The sequence below is a fragment of the Culex pipiens genome, chromosome 2, assembly GCF_016801865.2.
Source record: "Culex pipiens pallens isolate TS chromosome 2, TS_CPP_V2, whole genome shotgun sequence".
Lineage (NCBI taxonomy): Eukaryota > Metazoa > Arthropoda > Insecta > Diptera > Culicidae > Culex > Culex pipiens.
The window spans coordinates 125,343,838-125,369,829 of NC_068938.1; the positions used below are offsets into that span (position 1 = coordinate 125,343,838).

The following is a 25,992-nucleotide window of genomic DNA, read 5'->3' on the forward strand; positions in this document are numbered from 1 at the left end:
CACATTTGCAATTCAGAGATTTGGAGAACCTTTCAACTGAGATCAATTCATAAGCCTTTGCAGGGAGGGTACATATTGCTGCGTTTATATTTTGCTAGCTGAGTGCTCTTTTAGGGAAAATAATGTCGATACATAGGGATTGAAATTTCATACAAACTACTTTTGCAGTTAAAAGAACAGATTTTTTTTTTGGTTTTGTTGATTTACAAATTAATTGGTTGGAGCATACCAGCTTTTAGATTAAAAGATAATTTTCTTTTCTCTAATATTTGGAAGACGAAAATGTTCAGCAAATACTTGAAATTTTATAAAATACAACGAAGGTTTTAAAGGAACTTCAGATAGTTGAATCACATTTTTATCGTTTTTCCAGTTCCTTTTATTAACATCACATTTTAATTCAGCGATTTTTGGAATTTTGGCAAGGTCTAGGAATAACCGAGTCTGTACAAAAAATTAGTATTCGTAAACCAAATTTAACATGACTGAAAAAATAAAGTAAAATCTCCAAGAAAAATTAAACGAGTTATAGGTCAACTTCTCATTTTTTTTTTTTTTTAAGAATTCTGGAAGATTCCTGAAAGCGATTCCCAAAGCGGTTGTCTAGTCCAGGCCTGTCCGGTAGGAACCAGCGGACACTACCAGTTACAGTTTGTCCTGTTGCTTATTCTATATTTTCTAGAATGTTTTCAAAATAATACTGTTTTTTTTTTAAATTCCTGTTATTTTTCGCGAAGGAAGCTTTTCACGAGAACAAGACACAATCCTGCCAGTATTATATAAAATTTGTATGGAGATTATAAAGAATGTGCTCTCAAAGTTGCGACGGCTTTAAACAGTAAATGCATGAGTTCATTGAATGTTGTAGCATGGATATCGGATATGTTACCAAATCACAAAAGCAAGGTTCAATTTTTCAAGGTTTTCAATATATTTCATGATTACGTGATAAGTTTTTCTTGTTTTCTCTTCTCTACAAAATAGCAAGGTGGTGTGTGTGTGATAGATGTGATACTCTTAATTTTCATTACACAAACAAACGATCAAACGCGCGGACACGTGCGTAAGCTTTACAGCCCGGCAAATATATAAATGTAACTCGCTCTAATCATAATATGTTTTTTTGGGGACGCGCAAAAAAGGTTGTTTTTATTTTTCGATTAATGAAATGTGTTCTTTGGTTATGTTTGATTAATTATTGATTTTCTTTTCTTCAGTACTCTACTTGAACGAATAAACGCGTAAGTTTAGGGTGTGTAAAATTGTTGATTTATAGATACATTATGTGTGTGCGGGAGGGTAGTTAGGGTAGGTTGGTAGAGATATGTTCTACACTGTGTAAGGCCCCTTTCTAGGTTGGGTCGTTTAGTTTTCCACAAAGAAAAGGTGCTCGCAAACACAAAAAAATACTGGTTTTGAACGAAGAAGTTGTTGGTTCGAGGCAGTTTCAACAGCAGGTCGACAGGTTTTCCTCAGTGGGATTTGGATTTTCTTCTTTTTTTGTTTTTCTCTTACGTAAGTACGTTACATTTTTGCGTGTTTCGGAAATTTTGTGCTGTTCCATCAACCAAAAAACTAAATAAAATGTTCAATTGTGATTATCATCTATATGTAAAAGTATAATTTTTCACTGTTCAACCTCGTTTACAAGTGTGCACAATTTTTATACAATAAATAATTTAAAAATCATAAAATTTAACATATATCAAAACTGTTTTTCTTTAAACGTAGACTTGTATTTACAATTGATAAGGAGTTTTTTTGTTCAGCTTAGCAGGTAAAACAGAGAGAGCTGATTCAGAGTGTTCCATCCTCTCCTCTAGCAGGACGACGCGCTCGCGTTCGGCGCCGGCGAGCTCGTGTCGCTTTGGTTCGAGGACTGGTTCTCGTAGCGGTTGCGCAGACTGGACAGCGCCGTCAGCAGCCGGTTGTTGGCCGCGTCCAGCGCCGCAATCTGCTGACCCTGGGCCTCGATCACGCGCTGCTTGTGCGTCAACACCAGCGACATCTTGTACTGCTCGCGCCGGAGCTCCTCCTCCATCGCCAGGAGCCTGAAAAGAGTGCGAATTTCGGGTTAAAATTCAGTTAGCCAAGACACCAACCCAAACACTCACCGTCCAATGATGCTGCGAATTTTGCTGTCGCTGTGGTGCGAGATCGCCTCCAGATCCTCGGCGACCTCCTTCAGTTCGGATTCTTCCAGCTTCTGGCGCAGCTCGTCCACCGAAGCCTGAAGTCGTTGGATTTCGCGTTCGCACTGCTCGACCGATTTGCTCGTGCTGGTGCGATGGTGGCGCCTCTTGCTCTCACTCCCGCCACCTCCGCCGGAACCGCCCAACACCAGGTGACCACCGACGCCCAACCCGATGGCAGATGGGTACTGCTTGGGAACGCCGACGCTCTCGGTGTCGGTCGAGCTATCGGACAGCGTTCGGCCCGAGTCGATGCTCATGCGGCGCTGGTAGCGGCCACCGGTGCCGTTGCCATTGCTGCTGCCGTAGTGGTGGTGGTCGCGACCGGAGCCGTTGAGGGCGCCACCACCCGAGGAGTAGTTGCTGCTGAGGGGTTGCGGTTCGATGGGGTCTTCGCGTTTGTACTGGAAGGGAGAGGAAAACATCCATTAGTTTGTTTAAAGGACAAATGCTACACAAAACACTCACCTGCATCAACGGATTAGTCCGCGGCATCCGGCTACTTCCCAACCTCCGTCCGTGCAGTCCTCCAAACGGCTCGAACCCATTCCCGCCGTTCCCGCCACCACCCTCAACCCTTCCACTGTTCAGCGAGTCCAGCTCCCGATAGTTATCGTTTGTCGTACTCAACCGCTCGTCACTGCTCGAAGTGTGCAAATTCCCACTTCCACTTCCGATCGTACTGAGATGACTCTTGTACGGCGCCAGCTTCCCATTTCCCGCCCCATTACTTCCGATGATCAGGTTGTTGTTGTACGCGTTCAACGCGGCATTCGTGTTGTTGTTGTTGTTCGTGGCGTTGCTTCCGTGGTGGTAGAGTGGGTTCTTGTACGCGAGCGGGGCGTACTGGCCGTCCTGATCGACGTTGTTGTTGTTGTTGGCGTTCGTGTAGCGCTGGTTGATGAAGCCGTACTTGGTGCTGCTGAGCTTGCGCGGTGGCGGGACCTTGTTGGTGACGTACTCGATTTGGGGCTGCTGCTGGTTGCTGCCGAGTTCGACCGGGCTGGAGCTTTGGGACTGGGTTGTGATGCTTTGGTAGCCCGAGCTGCAGATGTTGGAGATTTGGCCGATCGAGATGTTGGAGCCCTTGCTGATCAGTTGGTGGTCTTTGTTGCCTTTTTGGTTTTCGAGGTTTTGCTCGTCGGCGTAGTTGAGGAGATCTTCCAGGTCGTCCAGGCTCATGGGCATGTTGGAGGGGTTGGAGGCTGGGGTTGGGGTGGGGGTTGAGCTGGTGGCCATCTCGTTGTGCGGGATTCCCAGGCTGAGTGGGTTCTTGCCGATGTCGGAGAGGAGACTCAGCTGGGATCCGTTCAGGTTGCGACTCCGGCTGCCGTTGATGTGGGTAGAGGACTTGAGGAGCGGGGTTGGGCTCTTCCGGTTGAACGGGTTGCTCGGGTCGAACCCGATCTGGATGAGGTTGTTGGCGTTGGCGTGATCATCGTGCAGGTCGCCGTTGATGTTCCCGTTGCTGACTGTGATGGCGTTGTTCCGCGGCAGTGTGCTGGCCCGCATGCCGCAGTTCAGCACCGGACTCTTTTCCTTCTCCGTCTTTAAGCTGCCGATGTTGGCGGAGTTGGAGTTGGTGGTGTAGTACTGGGACACGGTGCCGTACGTTCGCAGCGATCCCACCGGCATTTGGTACTTGTCGTTCGAGCTGGACGACACGCTGTGGTGCTGAACGACGTGGATGTTCGAGGCCGAGTTAATACTGGAGGTGGAGTGGGAGTGCTGCAGCGAGTTGGTGCTCTGGTTCTGGTTGAGCAGTGGTCGCACGGTAGGGTCGTTGTACCGGAAGATGTTCTTCTCCAGGGAGGTGGGCGTGAGGACGCCTCGGATGATTCCGCGTTCGGCGGGCTTCGGCGCGATGGCCAGGCTTTGGTTCTCTTGGTTGGGATGGGGCTGCGGTTGAGGCATTTGCTGCTGGGTGGTGATGAAGTTGTTGGTTTCCTTAGCGATCGTGATCGACTCCAGGATGCTCGGCAGTGGATGCAGCTCAGCCTGCTTGGCAGACGGGAGCTTCTGGATGCTCTCGGTTAGCAGCGTGTGCAGGATTGAGAGTTGCTTGCCCTGGTCGATGTACCCAGCCCAGTCGAGGATACTTTCCTGCACGGGACCTTCCGATCGCGTCGAGATGTCATGGAGGAATTGCTTCATTCGTGGTGCTTCCTGCTCGAGGAAATCGTTGAGGAATTCCATAAAGTTCTCCTTGCCCTGGAAGCGGGTAAAGTTTGCCAGAGTCTGAAGGGTCTTCGCGACCAGCGTCAGATTCCGGGTAGCTCGCGTTGACGGCAGCTCATTCGTAATGTTGAACAGACTAGGAGACAGGATCGCCGGGCAGAGGAACCGCAGGAAGATCGACGCACTGATCAAGTTGTCGGCCATGTCTTCGCGATCGAGCATCTGCAGCCGCTCGCGGAACGTCGAAAAGCAATCCCGCAGCTGACCGGGGAAGTTCTTGCTGCTGTCAGCGATGCTGTTCCAGGCCGCCTTCACTGCGTTACGGAGGGCTTGCTGCTGTCGAGACAGCGATCCGTTTGCCTTCAACGGGTCGACCTCGCAGTCGCGATCGGACGAGATGATCTCGGAGATCGGGGTTGAAAGCGTGTCCTGGAGGTACTGCTCGCCGGTGAGTTTCAAGAAAGCTTCCATACTCTTGGTCGCGAGTGAGTTTCCACGGAAGGTAAGCCGTTGATCGCCGACCCTCAGCAGATCGAGCGCAACGACGTCGGTGAGGAAGGCCGCGGCCATCCCTTGGGCGTGCATCAGCAGAACCAACGCCTGCCCAATGTCCTCCTTCGCCTTCACCCCGATCATTGGCTCCAAGATCTCGCAAACCTTCTTGTAGTTCTCCTTCAGGTAGTCCAGGAACTCCCCGTAAACCCCAAACGGCAGAATATCTATACTCTGGAACCGGCACTTTATCCGCAGCGTCGGGATCGGCTCCTTAAACGAGTTCTTGCTGATACTGTCGTGCTTCTCGGCGATGATCGGATACCAATCCTCGGAGAACGTCCGCGACGTCACCTCATGAATCGGGATCTTCACCGACCCGACCAACGCGTGCTTGTCGCGCTTCTTCTTCTTCTCACCCTCCCGGTACACGTTCACCGTTATCACGTTGATATCCGGCACGTCCGGGAAGTCAAAGTACTCGCCCCAAAACAACAACTCCGACCGCAGCTTCACCGACGTCCGCCCGTACAGCGTCTTGTCCAGGTTGATCTCGCAAAAGTACTTCTTCTTCGGTGGCAGCGCTTTCGCCTCGTAGATCCACATCTTCAGCGAGTTGTCCGTCCGCCTCGTGTTCTCCGCGTTCGGCGCGATCGACTTCCGCAGGCTGTAGATCCAAAGATCGCGCTCCTGTCGCGACCCGCAGCTATAGTACCGCTCGCCCCGTGGACCTCCCCGCACCTGGAAGCAGTGCCTTCGGCCGAGCACGGACGAGTGCACCGGCACCACGCCGATCGCACCGATGCAGGACAGATCCACGGTGGACATGACGGCGTGGTTGGAGAGCAAGCTCTCGTGCGATCGCGATCCTCGCAGCCCGCCCTGACCGCGCTTCGATCGCTCCAGCTTCGTGACGGACTTTGTGCGCTTCAGCGGGTTCGACCGGAAGGAACTAAAAGAAAGATTGTGATTAGTTGGATGATCGCGATCCTCGCATTGAAGATCACTTACCGTTTGGAGAAGAAGTTGGTGAACCGGGAGGTAGATTCTGACTTTTGACCCAGTACGGGTGTGCTCGGAGCGGATCCTCTTCGACATGCTTTCTCGTATGATGTGTCTGGAAGGAAGAAAGAGATTCATGAGTGTTACGATCACGCAATTGAAGTCACCATCAATCATCATCACGACGAATTTTTACGACCGCAAAGTGAAACGTCGGGTCATTGATATTAATTGTGCCACTGCCACCAGTTCCTGAACAAGTGTGAAAGTCCCCCCTTCGGGATTGATCTCGCGAGATTCGGACCGGCATGTGCATCACATGCACTTTCCAGTGTTTTTATTAGATTTATTCTCGCCGAGAGCGGAACCACATTTGGAAAGCATGTGCTGTGGAATTGTTTTTATTGGACTTCCTGGATTTCACCAACGTCGAGTCCAATTGGTCATTAGGATTACTAACAATGTTTTGAAGAACTAACCTTTAGCCTTTCATCGGCAGACGAGCAGACTCCAAGCGGGTTTAGTGAAGCTTAGAAACTCGAGAAGATGATCAACGAAAGCAACAAAAAAAGCAAAGACATGGAATGTGACCTTTTGCCGCGCTTCGTTCGAATAAAAGAGCCAACATTGAAAGGCGAATGATCACATCTATAACCTTACACACATCGCACACACAGTTTAGTCAGAGTCAGAGAGTCGTAATGAAGATACAATAATACAATCAGCGTCCCTCTACTCTGACTGAGCGCGTCCACAAACTTGAAATATGACCCTGCTCGTGCTCATATTTCCAGCGGACCTTCGTCGTCGTCTTAGAGCTATTAGGTGTCACCTCGTGGAATCGTCGCTCGTGGTAGGGTTTGTGACGACATGTCTTGCACGCACGAATGAAATAACATTCAGATTTGGATTTGAAATGGGGTTTGAAATAGGTTGATCACACATTAGCAGGATTTTATGTTGAGATTTGAAGAACCACAAAAAAGATCTGACGATGAGAAATCAAATTCATCACGATCTGTCAATATTATGACTTGAATTTTGTAATGTTTTGACCACGTTGTAATGTTTGACCTTGAACAAACAAAAACAAGAGCACGCAATATAAACAATAACAAACACGTTTTGTTTGGTTGACCATTTTGTGCATTGTCCTTAAGTTTGGTGGAATTTGGTTGCTGAACTCCCGAGTTATTATTATTGTCGCCGCGGCACTAAACCGAATTGAGCGAGTTTAACTCTCGCGTCGATATTCTGTCGCGAAATATCTGTCAAGCTGTTTTGAATCAGTGTGTTAGCTTATTTTTGTTTTGATTGCTTGGTGTTTCTTGAGTTGTTGAAAAAAAATCGTTCTACGGGGATTTCAGAAGAATTGGGACATTTATGTTTAATTAGTGATTAAAATCTTATGTGCGGGTACATTCAGGGGTTAAAACTAGCATCCGAATTGTTTTTGTTGCGTAATGTAATGATTTTGAGTTTGTTCCCAGCATTAGAAGGAGACACAGAATATCAATAGTTTTGGTCACAATCTTGGGCTGGGCTCATGAAAATATAAAATTTGGATTGACATTTTGACCTTTTTGGTGCTAGTCTCTTCGCAACTTCACACGCGTCATTTCAGTTTGATGCCGCGGCAATTTTGTGTTTTTTTTTAATGTGACATTTTTGATACATTCAGAAAAGACCCAAAATTGCTTCGCGAGATGAAACGGATGAAACACACACGCTGTTATTTCGATTTATTTCCGAAATCACAATACAAATGTTTACGTAGTCGGGCATGTACGTGTGTCAAACTCGTTCAGACCTGAAATCCCTTTGGCCAGTTGTCGCATTTACATCAATTTTCAGTGTGTGCCAAAATAGCATGACAAGATTGAAACTTCTTTCATAAAAAGTGAATTCAACGGAGTTTTTGATTTTTTTTATTGATTATCGCAGGATTGAAATCGAATTATGGGGATCTGTGAAGGTCAAAAGGTGAGGTATTGCGAGTTGCACAAAATGGCGTTCATAACTTAATTTGGCCCAAACTGAACGTGCGAGAAGTTAGCGCGACAGCGACGAAATGATGTAGGTTTTAAATGATTAAATCGACTTTTAATGCGTTGATAATCCATTATCCACTATTGATAAAGTCAATTGATGTCACTTATTTGGATAAAGTTCAATTCGACAATTAAATTCAATTCGACGTCGTCGAGCTATCTTGTCGCACCCGCCATGTCGACGTTCCGAGAAAAATGCGTTTTAATGTTTGACCTTGAATAAACAAAAACAGAAGCACGCAATGTAAACAATAAGAAAAACGTTTTGGAGGCCCGAGTTATAATAACAAATGTTTATGGTAGTCTAACTTGTACGTGCGACAAACGCGTTCTGACTTGAAATCCCTTTGGCCAGTTGTCGCACTTACATCAATTTTGAGAGAGTGACAAGATAGCACGGCAAGATTTAAACTACTTTCATATGAAAAATGACAAAAATGCACGGAGTTTTTTTCGGGTTTCGTTGAATATCTCAGGATTGAAATCGAATTTTGGGGATATGTGAAGGTCAAAAGGTGAGGCAATGGGTGCTGCACAAAATGGCGTTCTTAACTTAATTTGGCCCAAAATGCACGTACGACAAGTAAGCACGACGGCGGCGAATTTAGATTGTGTCAATTTGTTTAAGTTATTCTTATTTCAAAAAAAATAATTTATAACGGATGCAAGAAGAACAATAACTCAGTTTTATTTCTGTGCAATAACAATTTACCAATTGGAGTCGATGATTTTAGCGGATTGCAGACTGGATTACGCCACTATGACAGTCCAGGGACAAGGAAAGGGATTCAGATGACGAGAAGTGTTATTGGTCCACTTTTTAAAGGGATGTGGGAAAATGTCCAAACATGTTTATTTCGTTTAGATTAAAAAAAAAAGATTCTTTGAATTTGACATAAAGACAATAATTTATGTGGTGTGGAACTGGATTTTCAAAGAAGTTTGTAAAAACACAAACAAAATCCAGCCTGCTAAAAGTCAGCAATAAGGATTAAAAAAATTAACAGTTCGGAACCTCAAACATATTCAAGACCTGCTACAAATTCTAACCCTAGGCCAACGCACTTCCGTTACCTACTTCTTGCAGGGTGGTCCCCTCACCATGTCACCATGTTAAGTCTCACAACGGCGGAGGAAATCCGGCCAAGAAAGCGCAACAGACGACAACCGACTGCAAATGCGAAGCAAATTGACGCTCGAAAATCTTGTTAAGGGCGAAACACGACACGCACACACACTTTTCTAAGGTTTCCACCACAGTGCGTGTGTCACAATTGGCGGGCAATTACCGGATTTAACGTTTGTGAACCGTGAAGCCCTGCGCGACTTGCATCGTCCCGTCCCGTGTAAGATTCGGAAAGGTCGACGATGCTGCCGAACTTTGATCGCCCGAGGGCCGTAAAACCACAAAATATGTGCAACTATGCTGTTTTTTTTTCTTTCTTTACTCGGTCCTATCAAGATGAAAAGTACAATTTATTTCCTCTTCCGAAAAAGGTCGAACCTCCCGAAATCTCCGAGTTCAAATCTCTGGGAAGACATTGAACAACGAAAAAAACGAACTGAACATTGGTGAAGGGTCGGCCATAAAAGCGTCAACAACAAAAAAAATCCGGCAGCATCCACTTTTACTCGATTCTATTGGAAGCTTCGTCCAGGTCAAACAATGCCACACGATCACGGCGAGATGTCCAAAAAGGAACGGAAAAAGGTGCTACAACTCTATCGGACTGGCCACCGGCTCGTGTTGATTCAACGAGAAAATTTCTGAAAAATAAAAATAATCTGACTCGTAAAAGCCTTCCTCGGTGATTGCTGCAGCCGCAGTATTTTATTGTTGTTTGAACGACGATCGTAAGACTTCCTCGTTAGAGTTGCTGCTGGCTGCGTTTTGGTTCATCGTCAATCGTTGTTGACGCGGGTTGGACCGCCATTAGAGATTTTCGAGTTTCGGAAATGGGACAAAACGTGGAACAACATCAGACTGAAATTGGTAGTGATGAGTACACAGTTGCTTTTTTTTTGGGAAACAGTTGAACAAACAGCGAAGTTAAATTGTATTTTTAAACTTCTGTTTAGAAGAAATTACAAGAATAGAAACAGATGAACAAATTAATTTAACCAAAATTATTAGATTACGAAGCTTCAACTATTTATTACCATTGACATTATTACTCAACTATGGCATAGAATTTTTGAACTCAATTGCCTCGACACAAGAAGATGATTAACAATTTGAGTGTTTCATGATATTTTTTTTAGTTGGATAAAACAATGTCCACCCATTAATCCATATGTTACAAGGCGATTTGTAACCAGATTTTTTCAACACGATTTTGCGTTTTGGTCATTAAAAAAGAGTGTAATAATATATTATCATAAATACATCCTGTGAATGAATTTAGAGATCGTTGTAAAAGTTGTACATATACACTTACTTGTTTTATTTTTTGAATAAAGAGAGTTTAGATTTGTAAAGTACATCGTTTTTAAAGCATAAATCGATGTAAGAGAATGGCATGTATTTCCACCGGGCACATAGTGTTGGAGGATAAGAAAAGATCAAAAAAACTAGAAATAAAATTGTCGATGGACTAATTGAGAAAGAAAAGTTTCATCTTTTCAGTATCCGTAAATTTATAAGGCTGGTACAAATATTTTTAAAAGTTTTTGTCACCCCCCCCCCCCTTCAAAATTGGCCCGAAAAATCAGGGGGCAAAAAAAATATTTTTACAATAAACTTCAAAATTTCAATGAAAATTCAAGTGCAACCAGCTGAAATCAAATTAAAATACATTCTTCTGCGTTTAAAATCATTTTTAGCATGTTTGGGTTTATTAAAAAATCTTAAGATTTTTTGAAAATTTTCGATGCAAAATCTTTTTTTTCGATACAATTTTTGTTTTTGTCAGATCTTAGATTTTTTGAAAACTAATGATTGCAAAACAACTGAACTAGTGTAAAATGCCTTTTAAAACACTTTTTTCATTTAAATGTGAAGACTATGGCTTGTTATTTAAATTTTTATATTTTTTTTGCCCCCCCCCCCCTTGACCTCGGCCAGGGCCGAGGGACAAAAACTTTTTTAAATATTTGCATCGGCCTAATATGATAATAAAATACTTCCAAATTATGAACATTGGAAGGATTCCAAATGATTTTTATTTAAGTTTTTGACGCCCCACACTCAAAATTATCCCAAAAAATCAGAAAATGATCTCAACGACCAACATCTAAGGTCGTTTATTTTCCATTACCAAAAAAGAAAACTTTAGGTTTTTAAAAATTTTATTAAAAGATTGCTATTTAAAATCAAGATATTTTTAGCTGTTCATTTTTTGTTTTGAACTGTTGAATCTTCCTTTTCTTTGACCTCAACATGGCTTGGGATGATAAAGAATCTACTTACTTTAAACAACAAAAAAATAAAATTAAAAATGATCAAACAAATTGAACTTCAGTAGTACCTCGGATGCTTCCTACAGCTCAAATTTGTTTTTTTTCTATTAAGAGTGATTTAAAACAAATAAAAAACATCCAAAATAAGAAATTGTCTCATTCTATTATAATTTATACAAAAATCAGGGGACAAACAATCAATATTACATGAAATAAATAATCTATTTTATTGGAAACAATGTACTGTACAACCAAATTAATCGCTTGAAGCTTTGAAAAACAGTACAGTACTAATTATCCGAAGGTTTGTATGGGACTTCGGTACCATTGCTCAGTAACACTTAAAGCTCTTAGATTTTTTTAAAGTCATAATATATTTGACAGTAGCATCTGTAATCTGTGTTTTAGGCAACTTGTGACAATTTTTCAACAAAATCTAGTAAAAGAAGAATTTGGGGTTTTTAATGTCAACCCCTCGAATTTAATTAGGCATTCGCAAAACTATTGGCTAGTACATACAATTTGATTTAAAGTTTGTTTCCCTACAAGATCGATAGGAGTCTAACAATTTTATTTTTATTTTCAGGCCTTGTTTTCAAAATGTTGAAACTAAAAGAGTTTCAAAAATTTTCATACGTTATTACAGTTATGTTCCTGACACAAATTAGCAAAATATCGATGAATTATTGAAAATATATACTTTTAAATGTTTTACGTTTTCTTTCGATAGTTGGTCCTAATACAGTCGACTCTCTGGCTGTCGATCTTCTCGATATCAATAATTCTCCATCTATCGATGAATTCTTCAGTCCCTTCAAACTGGATCTCTTCCTCGACGGTCCCTTGGATTCTGTTTGCTTTAAAAATCTCTTCCTGTTGTCAATAATTTCACTTTCTCATGGCTTGCATATAACATTTTTCTTGGCGAAACGAAGCTTTAAAGGGTGTTTGACATTAGTTTGTTTTTGTTTGATGGACGTTGCCATGATTCTCTCCCATAGCTGGGTATCAAGAAAAAAATATTTTTGCAATTCCGTCGTGAAACTACTTACTTTTCCTGTCATTCATGAACGACGAAATAGCCTACTTTTCTGTACCAAAAATAACAGAATCGAATAGCAACGCTTTTCAAAATAAATGCTGAAAAGTTCTACTTTTCAGCACTCAAATGGGTGCTGAAAAGTTGAACTTTTCAGCTATTGTTTCGAAAAGTAACACTTTTCAACATTTTTTTGATTTAAACGATTTAATGACAAAATACATGAAAATTTGACATAAAATTTCACTCAGTGTGTGTTTTTTGGAATTGCAAAAAATGTTGTATGGAACTCGATTCAAAACTTGATTTTTTCAGCACTCTTCGTATTTATCCAACTCGGTGAACCTCGTTGGATAAATGTACGACTCATGCTGAAAAAATCCTCTTTTTGCAACTTGTTGCATAAACTACTATTTCAATCGAAGTAGTCGCAAGACGAAACCAAGGAAGGTTCCGCAAGGTGCAAGCTCAAACAAAAAGCTCCAACCACCTGGTTCTAGCAAAAACAAACAGAGCAATCTGCAAGGTGTTGGTCGTGGTCCCGTAACTGGCCGCATTCAGCCACTGGAATCTGCCATCGCGGGAGCATCCAAGAAACACGGCTCTACAGCTGCGGGTAACTGCCGCCCAAAACCCGGGTCACTAGCGGGTCCGGCAACTGGCAGTTCCTCATCCCAACAATGAGCAGCATTCGCTGCTTGCAAGTGAATCTCCATCACGCGAAGGGCGCCTCCAGTGTCCTAAGCCGGAGATTCACGAAAGAGCAAATAACTATTGCTCTACTACAAGAACCGTGGGTAAACAACACGAAGATTCTTGGATTACCAACACAAAACAGTAAGTTAATCTACTGCAACACTCAGTCTAAGCCCAGGACTGCCATTCTGTTGCGCTGTGGTATTAAATATACTCCCATTACAGAATTCATCCAGCGAGACATCGTTGCAATCACGGTAGAAGTCCCCACAGCCACGGGAAAACAGGAGCTGATAATTGCGTCGGCTTACTTCCCAGGTGACCAGGACGACGTACCGCCACTTGAAACCACAGCTTTCGTGAGATACTGCAGAGACGTCAACAAACCATTTCTAATTGGATGCGACGCCAACGCACATCACACGATCTGGAGCAGCACGGACATAAATAAAAGAGGTGAGTGCCTTCTTGAATACCTTTCGTCAAACGATGTCAATGTATGCAACGAGGGAGACAAACCTACTTTTATCAACGCTATTCGACAAGAGGTACTGGATCTCACCTTGTGTAGTTCCTCAATCTCCGAAAAAGTTAAAAACTGGCACGTTTCGGACGAGCCCAGCCTATCTGACCACAGGCACATTGTCTTCAACATCGAAGCCAGGGCGCTGGAAACTGAGGAATATAGAATTCCCGCTAAAACGGACTGGAATGCCTTCAAGGAACACCTGCAAGGTACGCGAATGCCGATTAATCCAAAAATTCGGACTCCTATGGAACTGGAAACTGAAGCGGAAAATCTTCAGGGAAGGATCATAGAGGCGTTTAACGCAAGCTGTCCGTTGAAAAAAAGGAGGGTGTGCCGTGACGTTCCCTGGTGGAGCGAAAAGCTGGCAGATCTTCGCAAAGAAGCAAGACGCTTGTTCAACAGGGCTAAACTCTCGGGAAACTGGGATGCCCATAGAGCAGCTCTCACCAAATACAACGCTGAGTTGCGGAATGCAAAGAAAGAATCGAAAAAAAGATTCTGTGAAAGCATTGCGACAATGCCCGTAGCTACCCGACTACAAAAGGCGCTGTCCAAAGATCACACTAATGGTCTTGGGCAATTAAGAACGGAAGACGGTAGTCTCACGAAAACAAATAAGGATACTCCGGACGTGCTTATGTCCACTCATTTTCCTGGATCATCAACTAAGGATGAAGCAGTTACCAACAGACCAGCGGACTTCAACGTGCGAAGAAGCGTTCCGGTAGAGGCAATCCATCTTGCTCGACGTATGTTCACAAGTACGTCGATCAAGTGGGCTCTCCATGCTTTTGAGCCCCTGAAATCTCCTGGACCCGACGGTATACTTCCCATCTTCTTACAAAAAGCGGGCGACATCATCTTGCCCGAAATGATCACAATATTTCGCTCTAGCTATATTCTAGGATACATCCCGGAAAGCTGGTGCAAGGTTAAGGTGATCTTCTTACCAAAGGCTGGCAAACCTGACAAGACTTTGCCTAAAGCCTTCAGACCCATAAGTCTGACATCCACGCTGTTAAAACTTATGGAAAAAATCACGGATAATTATATCCGCGCGGAGTTCCTGAAAAACTCTCCGCTGCACAGGCATCAACACGCTTACCAATCGGGTAAATCTACGGAATCCGCGTTACATCATCTGGTGACGCTTGTTGAAAAATCACTCAGGCATCAAGAAATCTAGGGGCGTTTCTGGACATTGAGGGAGCTTTCGACAACACATCATACGGATCAATCAAAACGGCACTTCTCAACAGAGGAATAGACGCTACAACCACGAACTGGATAGAAACCATGCTTATAAGCAGGGAAATTTCTGCATCGCTAGGAGATACAACTGTAGTCGTGAAAGCGGCCAAAGGATGTCCGCAAGGAGGGGTACTCTCACCCTTGCTTTGGTCGCTAGTTGTAGATACACTTCTACAAAATCTCTCCGAACTAGGGTACGAAGTCATAGGATATGCTGACGATGTTACCCTCATCATCAGGGGCAAATGTGACGCGACGATCTCGTGCAGGTTGCAGTCAGGTCTCAACTACATCATTCACTGGTGCACACAAGAGGGACTATCCATCAACCCCAACAAAACCGTTTTAATTCCTTTCACTAGGCGGAGAAAACATAACATTTCTCCGCCGGTGATTAAAGGTGTTCGGCTCGACTTCAGTTCTGAAGTCAAGTATCTAGGAGTTTTCCTGGATCGCAAAATGAACTGGAACTCACATCTGGATTACGCCGTTAAAAAAGCAATATCGGCCATCTGGACCTGCAGTAAACTGTTCGGAAAGACCTGGGGCCTCTCGCCTCAACTGGCTCTCTGGTCTTACACCACCATAGCACGACCGAGGCTAACATACGCGTCTCTCGTATGGTGGCCAAAAGTGAACGAGAGGACGGCGCAAGCAAAGTTGAACAAGGTTCAGCGGTTGGCCTGCCTCTCCATCACAAGTGCTATGAAAACAACACCGACCGCTGCAATGGAGGCACTGCTCCACATTCTACCACTACATCTTTACGTCAAGAAGGAAGCGGAGAATGGAGCACTACGACAGCGAAGGCATAACATCAACTACGAAGGTGATCTAACAGGTCACCTGCGCATCATGAAGGAGTTCGACATAACTCCTCTAGTAACAACAGTTACAGACTGCATGGAAGCGAGACCCAACATAGACACTCCATTCGATACAGTTGAAACAACTCGTAGACTCTGGTGTGCTGGGGGGCCAGAACTTCCACCAGGAACTATCTGCTTCTATACAGATGGCTCCAAAATAGGTGATCTCACTGGAGCTGGGATCTTCGGACCAGGGATCAAACTATCCATCTCGATGGGTAGATGGCCCACCGTTTTTCAAGCAGAAGTCTATGCTATATACTCCTGCGCTGTGCATTGCCTTAAAAAGAACTATAGGCATGCGAAAATCGGTATATTCTCGGACAGTCAGGCAGCACTGCTAGCTCTGAAAGCCGCAAGGGTGGAGTCCAAACTCGTTTGGGACTGCATCGACGTACTACGGGAGCTGTCCCGCCGGAACAAAGTATCTTTGTTCTGGGTACCTGGGCACTGTGGGATCATGGGGAACGAGTTTGCCGATCAGCTCGCTAGGCAGGGGTCATCGGCTAAATTTGTTGGTCCTGAACCATTTCTGGGTACATCAAAATGTGCTGTAAAGTACGAGTTAAAAAAATGGGAGGATAACCAAATTTCTTCCACATGGTTTGCAACACAGGGGTGTAGACAAGCCAAAAACTTCATTACACCAAAACCTGCAATTACCAATAAGCTTATTGGTCTAAAACGTAGTGAACTGCGCACTGTAACGGGGCTGCTTACAGGGCACTGTCCTGCAAAGTATCACCTCAAAAAACTCGGTATAGTTGACAACGACATATGCCGCTTCTGCAACACAGAGCTGGAAAGCTCTGCGCATTTGCTCTGCACCTGTGGAGCAATTGCTACTCGAAGGCTGAATTCCCTAGGAAGTCACCTTCTCTCGCCATACGCCGTATGGCGCACTCATCCCAAAAAGATGATCAGTTTCATGAACTGTATCATACCAGAATGGGATAAAAGCACAGGTCAGCCAACAACCAACTCGCTACCCCCATCAATGGGTACGAGTAACCGGCTAACTGTGTAGAGTAAACAGGGATACATCACAAAAGTTAGTCTCAAGGACGGACGAGGTGATATCAAACCCAAAAGCCCAATTTGGGCACAAACAAAAAAAAAAAAAAAAATTTCAATCGAGTCTTCATTTTGCATCGTTCTGTAAACTGATGATTCCCTTCCTCGACGGTCCCTTGGATATTGACAACCAGAGAGTCGACAGTAGTCAAATTTTGTTAAAGGATAAAAAGTTTTAAAAATGTGAAAACCAGAATAAAAAGCTTTTTGTATACACTGAGAATGCAAAAATAAAAATCATACATTGTATTCAAAATTATTAACAATTCATTTTACGATTTTTTCAATCAAAATTAAAACATTTTTCTAAAGAGGAGGGACAGAAAAATTGAATTAAAATTCGCATTGGTATTATTACATTTTATTCCAGGCCTGCCCAACGTCCGGCCCGCGGGTCGGATCCGACCCTTGAAGCCATTTCGTCCGGCCCGCGACGGCTTTTCAAAATAATTCTATGACCGGCCCTTAAGGCTGTTCATAAAATAATAAATAAATAAATTGATTGTCTGAATTAAAAAAATAATCTTAAGATCAAATTTTATAATATTATAACAACATTCTTCATGTTTGAATTTAATTCTTGTAATTTCTACATCGATATTTCCAAACTGAAAAATTTTGCAAGAAAACAAAATGATCCATTTCGTAAAATTGTGAAATTTATGAAAAAAAACTTGGATTGTTGTCCAAAAATGTACAAAAAAGCACTAAATTTAAATTTCTTTCGGTTTTTACTGTGTTTACTTCAAATCGAAGTTTTTTTCTATTTTCTATTTTTTTAAATAAATAAGTAAGCAAAAGCTAATGAATTTTTCCAGAACAACTTTTCAGTGATAAAGTTTTTTTTAATGAAGCTTAAAAAGGCATACTGAGAATAGATCGCGACCAATATTTCAAAAATATAAAAATAATGTCTCAATGGGGTATGAAATAAGAGAGCAAAAATTTTTTTTTTTCATAAACCTTGAATTTGGAATATAACGAATTAAAAATGATTTAATACATATTCTTTACACTTTTTAAATTTAGCTTGTGTTTAAAATCATTTTAAAATATTTTTTAAAATATTTGAAGTAAGTAAGTAAGCAAAAAAAGTTTGTTTTTAAAAAGGGAAAAGGGAATCCAAATTTCGTTGGAATAAATTTTATCATGTCTCAATGATTTTTTATATCGTAGTGTTGAGGAAATTAAATTAAAAAAATTGCAACGACCATTGAAATTTGAATAACTATACAATTTTAAACAAACAAAAATTAAAATAACTCAAATAAACTCATTTTTTAATGTTATCCTTGTTTTTCATTCTTAAAATCATGATTTAGGAATCTTATTTGCAACACTAGTTTTTTTTTATTTATTTTCTTTAAAAGAACCCAATAATAAAAATTGAACAACTATTATCAAATATTAGTTCCGGCCCGCTACTGCTTCAGAAACATCAGATCTACCCCGCAGGGCCATTGTATTGCCATCGATTGTAAAATTTCTTTATTTGGTATAAATCATTGAAAGTACCTGAAAGACGAAATCAAAAGTTATAAAACCAACATTGTCACAAACCAAACTGGTTATAATTCGCACTAAACGAACCCCCATACACTGTTGCAATTTTTTATTCGATTCACGCATTTTATGGCAGCTAGGTAGAGCTAATAGTTCGCAACAATCACGCTGAAAAGGGGTTTACAATGTTGCAAACAAACCCGATTCGTCACGGCGTGAAACAAAATACTGCCCGTCGTCAGCCACCAACTGTTTTCCCCTGTCAAAAAATTAACACCTTTTGCTTCCATCCATCCATCCAGCTGAACAGAAGTACAATTGAGTTCGTCTGAACTCCCTTCAAAGATTCGTCAGCATAAACATTTTTGGTATGCTGGTCCCAATCAAAAGGGAGAGATTTTTACGACCTTACGAACAAATTCCATCTGGCGAACGATTCTGAGTCTGGGTTGGAATGCGTAAACCTTCAGTTGATTTCAGCTGAGAGAGGGCAATTCAGCTCAATTAACATAGATATTAAGCACATTTGACGCGTCGTCCACGCACAAATTCCAAACCCCTAACGAATTGAACGCACGGTTAAGTCGATCTTTAAGCCGTGAACCGGCAGGAAATTGAAATTTTAAGCCATAGTTATTATTCACGGTATCGAATCTCATCCGCGCGAGCGCGCACGCTCTGTGGAGCTTTTAATCAAAAGGTCAACCCCCGAAAAGCAACCGGAGTGCACGAACCGGTAGACCTCCAGTTTGTCAACTTTAAGACCGGGTCATATCCGTCAGTAGACTCACGAGACACGCCGGAGTACAACATGTTAATTAAACTTTCACATCGATCAGACGTCTCACGGTTGAGAGCTAAACTAGTCGAGCAGTAGCCCATAATTGAATTCCGAATATGGAAAACGCTCAGCGCCGTGGTTCAGCAGTGTCACTTAACCCTGGAGCAGCACTTAGCGACCCAAGTGCACCGACGACGTCCTCCAGCTGCCCAACCTGCTCTCGATCTGATCCTATTAGCAGATTAGTCCGAGCGGCCGCTAATTAAGTTTGGATTAATTTTAAACACTGAATATTTCATAAACTCATCGATCGCGGCGGTGCCAATGAACGATACTGGTTTGAAACGCGGAGCCAACTTGGATCGTTGCGGACGGAAGTGAGAGTGAACCACAAACCACACCACACAGCCTAATTAGGCTGTGGTGCGGTTAACCCTTGGTGCACCAAGGGTTAACAGTGTTTTTGCCTGGGGCACCGGTTAATGATCTAATCTGATCGGTTATGCATAGTTATGGGGACATCCACCTATATGTGTCTCCCGGTGGCGTTGGCTGCTGCCAAAGAGTAATCTATTCGTGTGAGAGATTGTAGGGGTAAAAAGTGACGAGAGAAAACGTTGTTTTCTTGGTGCTTTTTAAACTGCAATTATGTCCCACTGGTAGGAGCAACAGTCAGCTAGTCAGCTTTGTTGGTCATAAAATATGCGAATAGGCGCCACTTGTTGGCTGAGTTTTATAGATTTTGTGAGAGTGATCGTCGAACTGATTTTAAATTATATTTTGTGAAAATCAGCAAAGTTTTTGGTCAGTTTTCGCACTGAGCCTTTGATTTTTGAATTTTTCTTAGCCAATCTTTTCATAAATTCACAAAATTTTATAACATGAATTGTTTATTCAGTGGCACTTACAGTGAATTACTTCTCAATGGAATCCGAAAAACTACTTCCGTTTATTGACAACCGTCTACCACTTGTCATTGTTTTGCCATTCAGAAACAAAAAAAAAGTATAATGAATAAACACTTTTTTCAGTTCCTTACTTTCTGCCCAGCCAGCTTGGCTCGCCTTGGTGTCCCCCCACAGCCTAATGAAGCCATTTCCGGCCAATGTTTTGAGCCCATTTGAAATGCGCTTAACTTCTTTTCACTGACTGCCGGTGGACTTATGCAATGTTTATGCCTTCATGCGACTTTTTTTTTAACTCAACACACAAAGTGCTGGCTGGTCAACACTACTGTATTTTGTGTACTTTTTTCACTCTTTCAGTTTTTGGTTACGATAAGAAAACAACGTGCTTTCGTGGACGACGTTGGTTCAACAAACACGTGTTTTGTTTGTTTGTTGTTTTTTTTTTCTTCAAATGCATCACTGGCAGCAGCAGCAGCTGGTGATCCGGGGGTTGTTGTCGTGCCAAAACCGGCGGCGTCGTCCAAAACTGGGCTAATGCTTCACATTGTGAACCGCCCAGAGACGCGGGTTCGTCCCCCTTAACGATTTTTTTTTGTTCACGTATGTGAGTGTGTTTGAGTTTGGTGCCCCGAGACCACGACATGAACATATATGGGACAAACAACATGGTTTTGGACACGCCGTCGTTTGTTGGGTTGGCAGTCTGCACGGTATCGAGTGCTGGCTGACCTTTGGGCCAAGTGTGAAATGTGAGATTATCTAACGGAATTATCGAGCCCGGGCACGACACGCACTTGGAAGTGGCAGGATGCGGGTTTGATGATGGGTGTTTGAACGGGGTGTTGTTAAAGTAGTATGCAAAGAGTAGTAGTTTTTTGAAAATCGTGTTAGTTGAATTAATTTGAAAAATATGACATTTTAAAATGACACCATGTATTGGGAAAGCAATCTCATAAGAATTACTTTCGAAGTAAGGCTTAAGCTCTACTGAGGATGCCAAGTAATTGTATTAATTAATTGATAAAAACTTACCCAAATGTTATTTCAAGTCATTGAGCAATCTACGATTAACTGACTTCCTCTGCTTTCGGATTTCATCAGAAATTTTGAAAATTATTTTAAATAAACTCGTTAAAAAAAATGTTTTAATTATTCCATACGGTCCATTCTGGAGTTTTTTTTTAAAAGATCCAATAAACCAAATTTTCAGTATATGCTTTTTGGATGTTTTTTAATACCTCTGACTTAGAGCGTCCAATTTCCCGTCCCGGGAAAAAAATTCCCGGAAAAAAATATTTCCCGTTTCCCGGGAAATTTGTAAATTTCCCGGGAATTCCCGAAATACAAGCGAAAGTATACATTTTCCTAATTTTTTGGCACCAATGTTTTGAAATCATACAAAAAATAATAATTAGAGAACCTTGATTGTTTTTATTCATTTCAACTAATCAGCTTGTCTGTAAATTTCATGGCAAGGTTTAATTCAGATAATATTTATTCCTGAAGCATTCACAACTAGGAATATTGTTTGCTTATATGTTGGGCAACAAAAATTACGCTATTATGGAATGAATATTTTATTACCTATTTTATTTTTTGTTATATCATTTGAAATAAAGATATTTACTATTTTTGTTTACCTAGACCAAATTGGATGAAAATTGAATTGATATAATAAACATTTTCAAAAGGGTTGTTCAAGAAGATTTTTTTTCGAGAAATAACTGTTTGAAGTGATACATTTTAAATATAAAAAAAATAATATAATTAAATATGAACCACTTTTACATTATAAAAATTATTTTCATCTTATTAATTTAATTAGATCTAATCTAATATAACTAAAATCATACCATAAATGGGACCATAAAAAATCATTAAAAAACAACTTCGTATCATATGAAATTTACCCAGAGAATGCCACCATATTTCAAAAACTCGCTTCAAATATTGTAAAACTTTGAGTTTTGATTTCATGAAATAGTGTTTCAAGTTAAATAGCGCTAGAAATTATATTTTTAAGGCAAATTCAATGATTATCCATTTATTCACAAGTTGAAAATACTTGTTCTAAAATAAGTAGTTTGCCATGAAAAACATTATTTTCATCATTTATTTTTTTTTCATTTCAACGTTATGGATACTGAGACAAATTTAAAAGTAATTTTATTGCCGTAGAGCATAGATTTTCACTATCCAAACACTTTGATTTAAAAATACTTCTCAACAAAAAATACTAATTATATTTTTTTTATTTGGTACGAAAAAATTAGAAAATTTATAATATTTTCTCAAAGTTGTATGATTTTAAACAAGCATTCAAGCCATTAATTGATCCTCACACTCATTTTGGATATTAAAGTTGCTGTTCTATACAATTCTGTTGCAAAATATTAATCAGAAATAGGATCAGAATAATTTTGTCAAATTTCAAATTTCCCGGGAAATTTGTTGAAAATTTCCCGTTTCCCGGGAATTTTGTAACCTCGGGAAATTGGACGCTCTACTCTGACTCAAGGCGGTTTCAAAAACACCCAAAAAGCAAACACTGGAAATTTGATTTATTGGACCTTTAAAAAAACTCCAAAACTGAAGTTATAGAAAAAATCACTGTTTATATTATTGATGAGTCAAATAAATATTGTTTTAAGTAAAAAAAACTGTTTCATCACCTATCACCTATGCGAACAAAATCTTGTAATATTGTATGAGAAAACATGTTTGATCATGGCTATATTTTCAGCTGTTTAAATTGAAGAAAACACCTTTTGTGAATATAAACTGAGGGTTGTTTGTTGAGAAACGCGGCCCAAAATAATAATTATTTTTGAATCTTTAGGATAAAGCAAGTCCAAGAATATTTTTTTTAAAGAAAGCAAATTTTAACATAATTCGTCCACAAAAATATCAACAAAAAATGTTATTGAAATTATGATTCTTGATAAAATTCCTTAATTGCGTACCCCATAGAATTGAATGGATTCTAGGTGATTCTGATTTTGAAGTACCCTTCTTTATAATTTTGTGCACAGTTTTCTAACTGTATAAATGCATTTTGGATTTTTTATATAATTGATAAAAAAGATATTTGAAAATTATCACTTGTAGCACCAACGGGGTCAAAATTTACGCGAATCACACTCTTTACTAACTTCAAGCGATTAGATGGAGGGGTTCCCGTGGTCAAAATGAGCTCAATTTGGAATTTAGCCTAGTGATGGGTCAATCTTTGATTTCAAGGGGTAGCCCCGAGAAAGCCCGAATTTGGACCACCCTAGTGTGTATGTGTGTACGTATTCCCCTTGGTGCACAAAATTCTTGGTTTCTCGGCACTGGCTGATCCGAATTGAGTCAAATAAGTTGCATTCGATTCGATTTGGTGTCTTATACTACGCTATTAATTTTTTGAAGATCCAATAAGTATTTCAAAAGATACGTATAAAAAAGTGTCAAAGTTGCGAATCGGATTCTGTGATTTTGATGCCCTGATCCTACCCATCGCTGGATAAGTGATCAAAATACCTTTTAAAAGAGTCTTAAATGTTGATGATCTGGCGTCCCTGTCTTTAGTAATGATCACTTAAGTGAATTGATTAAAACAGAGTTCTGCAGGTTCTTATTACTAATTTAATGAAGTTTGCTCAAATTATTTCAAGTTGTTGCAATATTACCCTTTGTTGAATAGGGCTTCACAATTTTATGAGTTTTTTTGTGATCTAATGAATCAAAATTAAACCTCCACGTCAATTTCATGTAAATCTACATTTGATGGGTCTCTAAATGACCAATTACCCTTATTCATGGCCTAGTCATCCGGTTCTAAAACCCAAAACATAACCACGCTTGTCCCTCCTTCTTTTCCAGGCAAACCTACGACGTCGAAAGTCGTCGGTCGTGCGCGCAGTTAATAAAATTACGGCCATCGCGATGGATCTACTTCCCCTTGAAACTACTCAGCCGCGTATAACAATCAGAAACCGTTTAATGGACTCCCGAAATGGTTAATCAGCGCTTGGCAACTTTGTGGTCTCCGAAGAAATCCCGTTTTCTAACCCGCGCAAAACAAAACGAACCACAAAGTTGGTATTCTTTGCGGCCGAAGAGTCGCAATTAATTATGAATATTATGGGGGAAGCGTTTTTAATTTAATTAACTGTAAACGATAACCAAATCGGACATGGGCCGGGTGCAAAACAGAGCGTAGCGGAAAATAAACACTGCCATTATGCTCTCTCTCTCTCTCTCTCTCTCTCTCTCTCTCTCTCTCTCTCTCTCTCTCTCTCTCTCTCTCTCTCTCTCTCTCTCTCTCTCTCTCTCTCTCTCTCTCTCTCTCTCTCTCTCTCTCTCTCTCTCTCTCTCTCTCTCTCTCTCTCTCTCTCTCGCGCAACAATGGTGGCGGTGGCGGCGATCCCCCGGGTAGGTTGTCCAAATTCGGCCTACTTGGACCCCCGATAAGATATTTGTCGTTTGACGAACACGCGACGATCATATTTGGGAGCCTGTGAGGCGTGTAGATTTACAGTTAGCACGTCCGAGGCCCAAAACTGGAAACATTAACCCGCGCCGGGTCTCCGAAGTTGGCGGGGGGTGGGAGGGTAATAAATGACCCGCGGGTAGCCTCCGGGGGCCATCACAACATTGATGATCGGAACTTTGGCGTGTGGTCACCTGGGAAGGGGAGGAAAGAAGATCGCCGATCGTAGTAAGCTGGGAGGGGGATCGTCAATACTATACGCAATACTATACGCAATACTATACGCTTGAGCGATGCCGTTGGGTTTTGGGGGAGAATTTTCGACCCAAGTAGGTCTTGGAGTGACTCACGGGACAGGTTGGCGTCGCCAACTGGGATCTCGCCGGTGATGATGTTTTGATTGCGTGTTTTGGTTGATGACTTTTTGGGAGGGGACGCGTTGATACTTTGTTGAAACTTACCTGGAAAGAGAGAGAAGAAAAAGATTATGAGTTTGGACGTTCTATACTTGACATGGCCTTCAGTTTATTATAAATTCTACAGAAATTTTGAAATTTTCAAATTAATCAAAGAATCAGAATCATCCATCTTGAGATTCTCAATGCCCAATCTAATGAGTATTTGCAAACGAATATTTTTATTCCACCATTTTGAAGACATCAAATCTTCAGATCTCAAATGTTTCTTTAAAAACCCAGAAACAAAAAAAGAGATCATTTTCAACCCGGTGTACCTTTCACCGCGCTCCACTAAATTTGCCTAATTTCCCATTATAGGTCAACTAGAGCACGTGCACAGACAATAAGACAGCTCATTCCCACAGCCAAAAACCGGCTCGTTTTAAGAGCAAATCGCCGGCCTTGACCAACCTATCTTGCGTTGTACATTTCCCCGGAGACCCGTAAAAAACGTTCCAAATTTTACAACTCGTCGTCGTTTTTTGTTCCTTCTCCGTGCACTATAAAAATGCGAAGGCTGACTTTCCCAGGTCAGCAGTTATTCATTTTTTGTTGTTGTTGGTTAGTCTGCCATGCCTGATCTGAATAAACGCAAAACGATTGGAGTGTGTTTTAAGAGGTCGATTTCCCCCCGAGGAACGTCAGCCCACGCTTGGAAAGGTCAGCTCTTAAAAGTATCCAAAAAAGAGCCGTTCACGGTCACGTGTAAGTGAAAAGTTAAGTCTGACGGCGTTTGTTTTTTGAAAAGATCAATGCAAATTGTATGTTCTGAAGCAATTTGGGTGTAGAAATATCTGACGAATTATCGCAGAAAGATTGACAAGTACAAATATCCGAGAAACTGCCCCCTTTTTAGCTGAATCACAGACAAACATACATCAAAATTGATAAACAAGTTGAAATCTTTACTATCTCTATCTACAATGCTTGTAGTTGACAAGAGAAACGTGAATTGAATAACAGTGAACTCTCTCATTGTCGATATTGAAGCGACCAAAGCATGCTATTTGAAAGGACTGAACAATGTTTTTACAGCTGGAGCAATATTGATATCGAGAAGATCGAAAGCCAGAGAGTCGAGAGTAATCTGTTTTGA

The 25,992-nt window shown here is 41.4% G+C and overlaps 1 protein-coding gene across 4 annotated transcripts in view; it reads right to left on the bottom strand.

The window, feature by feature from the left end:
• Positions 1-907: 907 nt before the first annotated feature.
• LOC120415003 (ras GTPase-activating protein raskol) overlaps positions 908-25,992 on the bottom strand; it is a 38,130-nt gene continuing 13,045 nt past the window's right edge. For all 4 annotated transcript variants that reach the window (XM_039576362.2, XM_039576363.2, XM_039576360.2 and 1 more), the window contains exons 3-6: positions 5,874-5,979; positions 2,661-5,814; positions 2,115-2,596; positions 908-2,051 (exon numbers count right to left, since the gene is read on the bottom strand). In XM_039576362.2, coding sequence (XP_039432296.1) covers positions 1,820-2,051; positions 2,115-2,596; positions 2,661-5,814; positions 5,874-5,979 — 3,974 coding nt within the window. In that variant the 3' untranslated portion in view covers positions 908-1,819. The remainder of the gene's footprint in view (positions 2,052-2,114; positions 2,597-2,660; positions 5,815-5,873; positions 5,980-25,992) is intronic.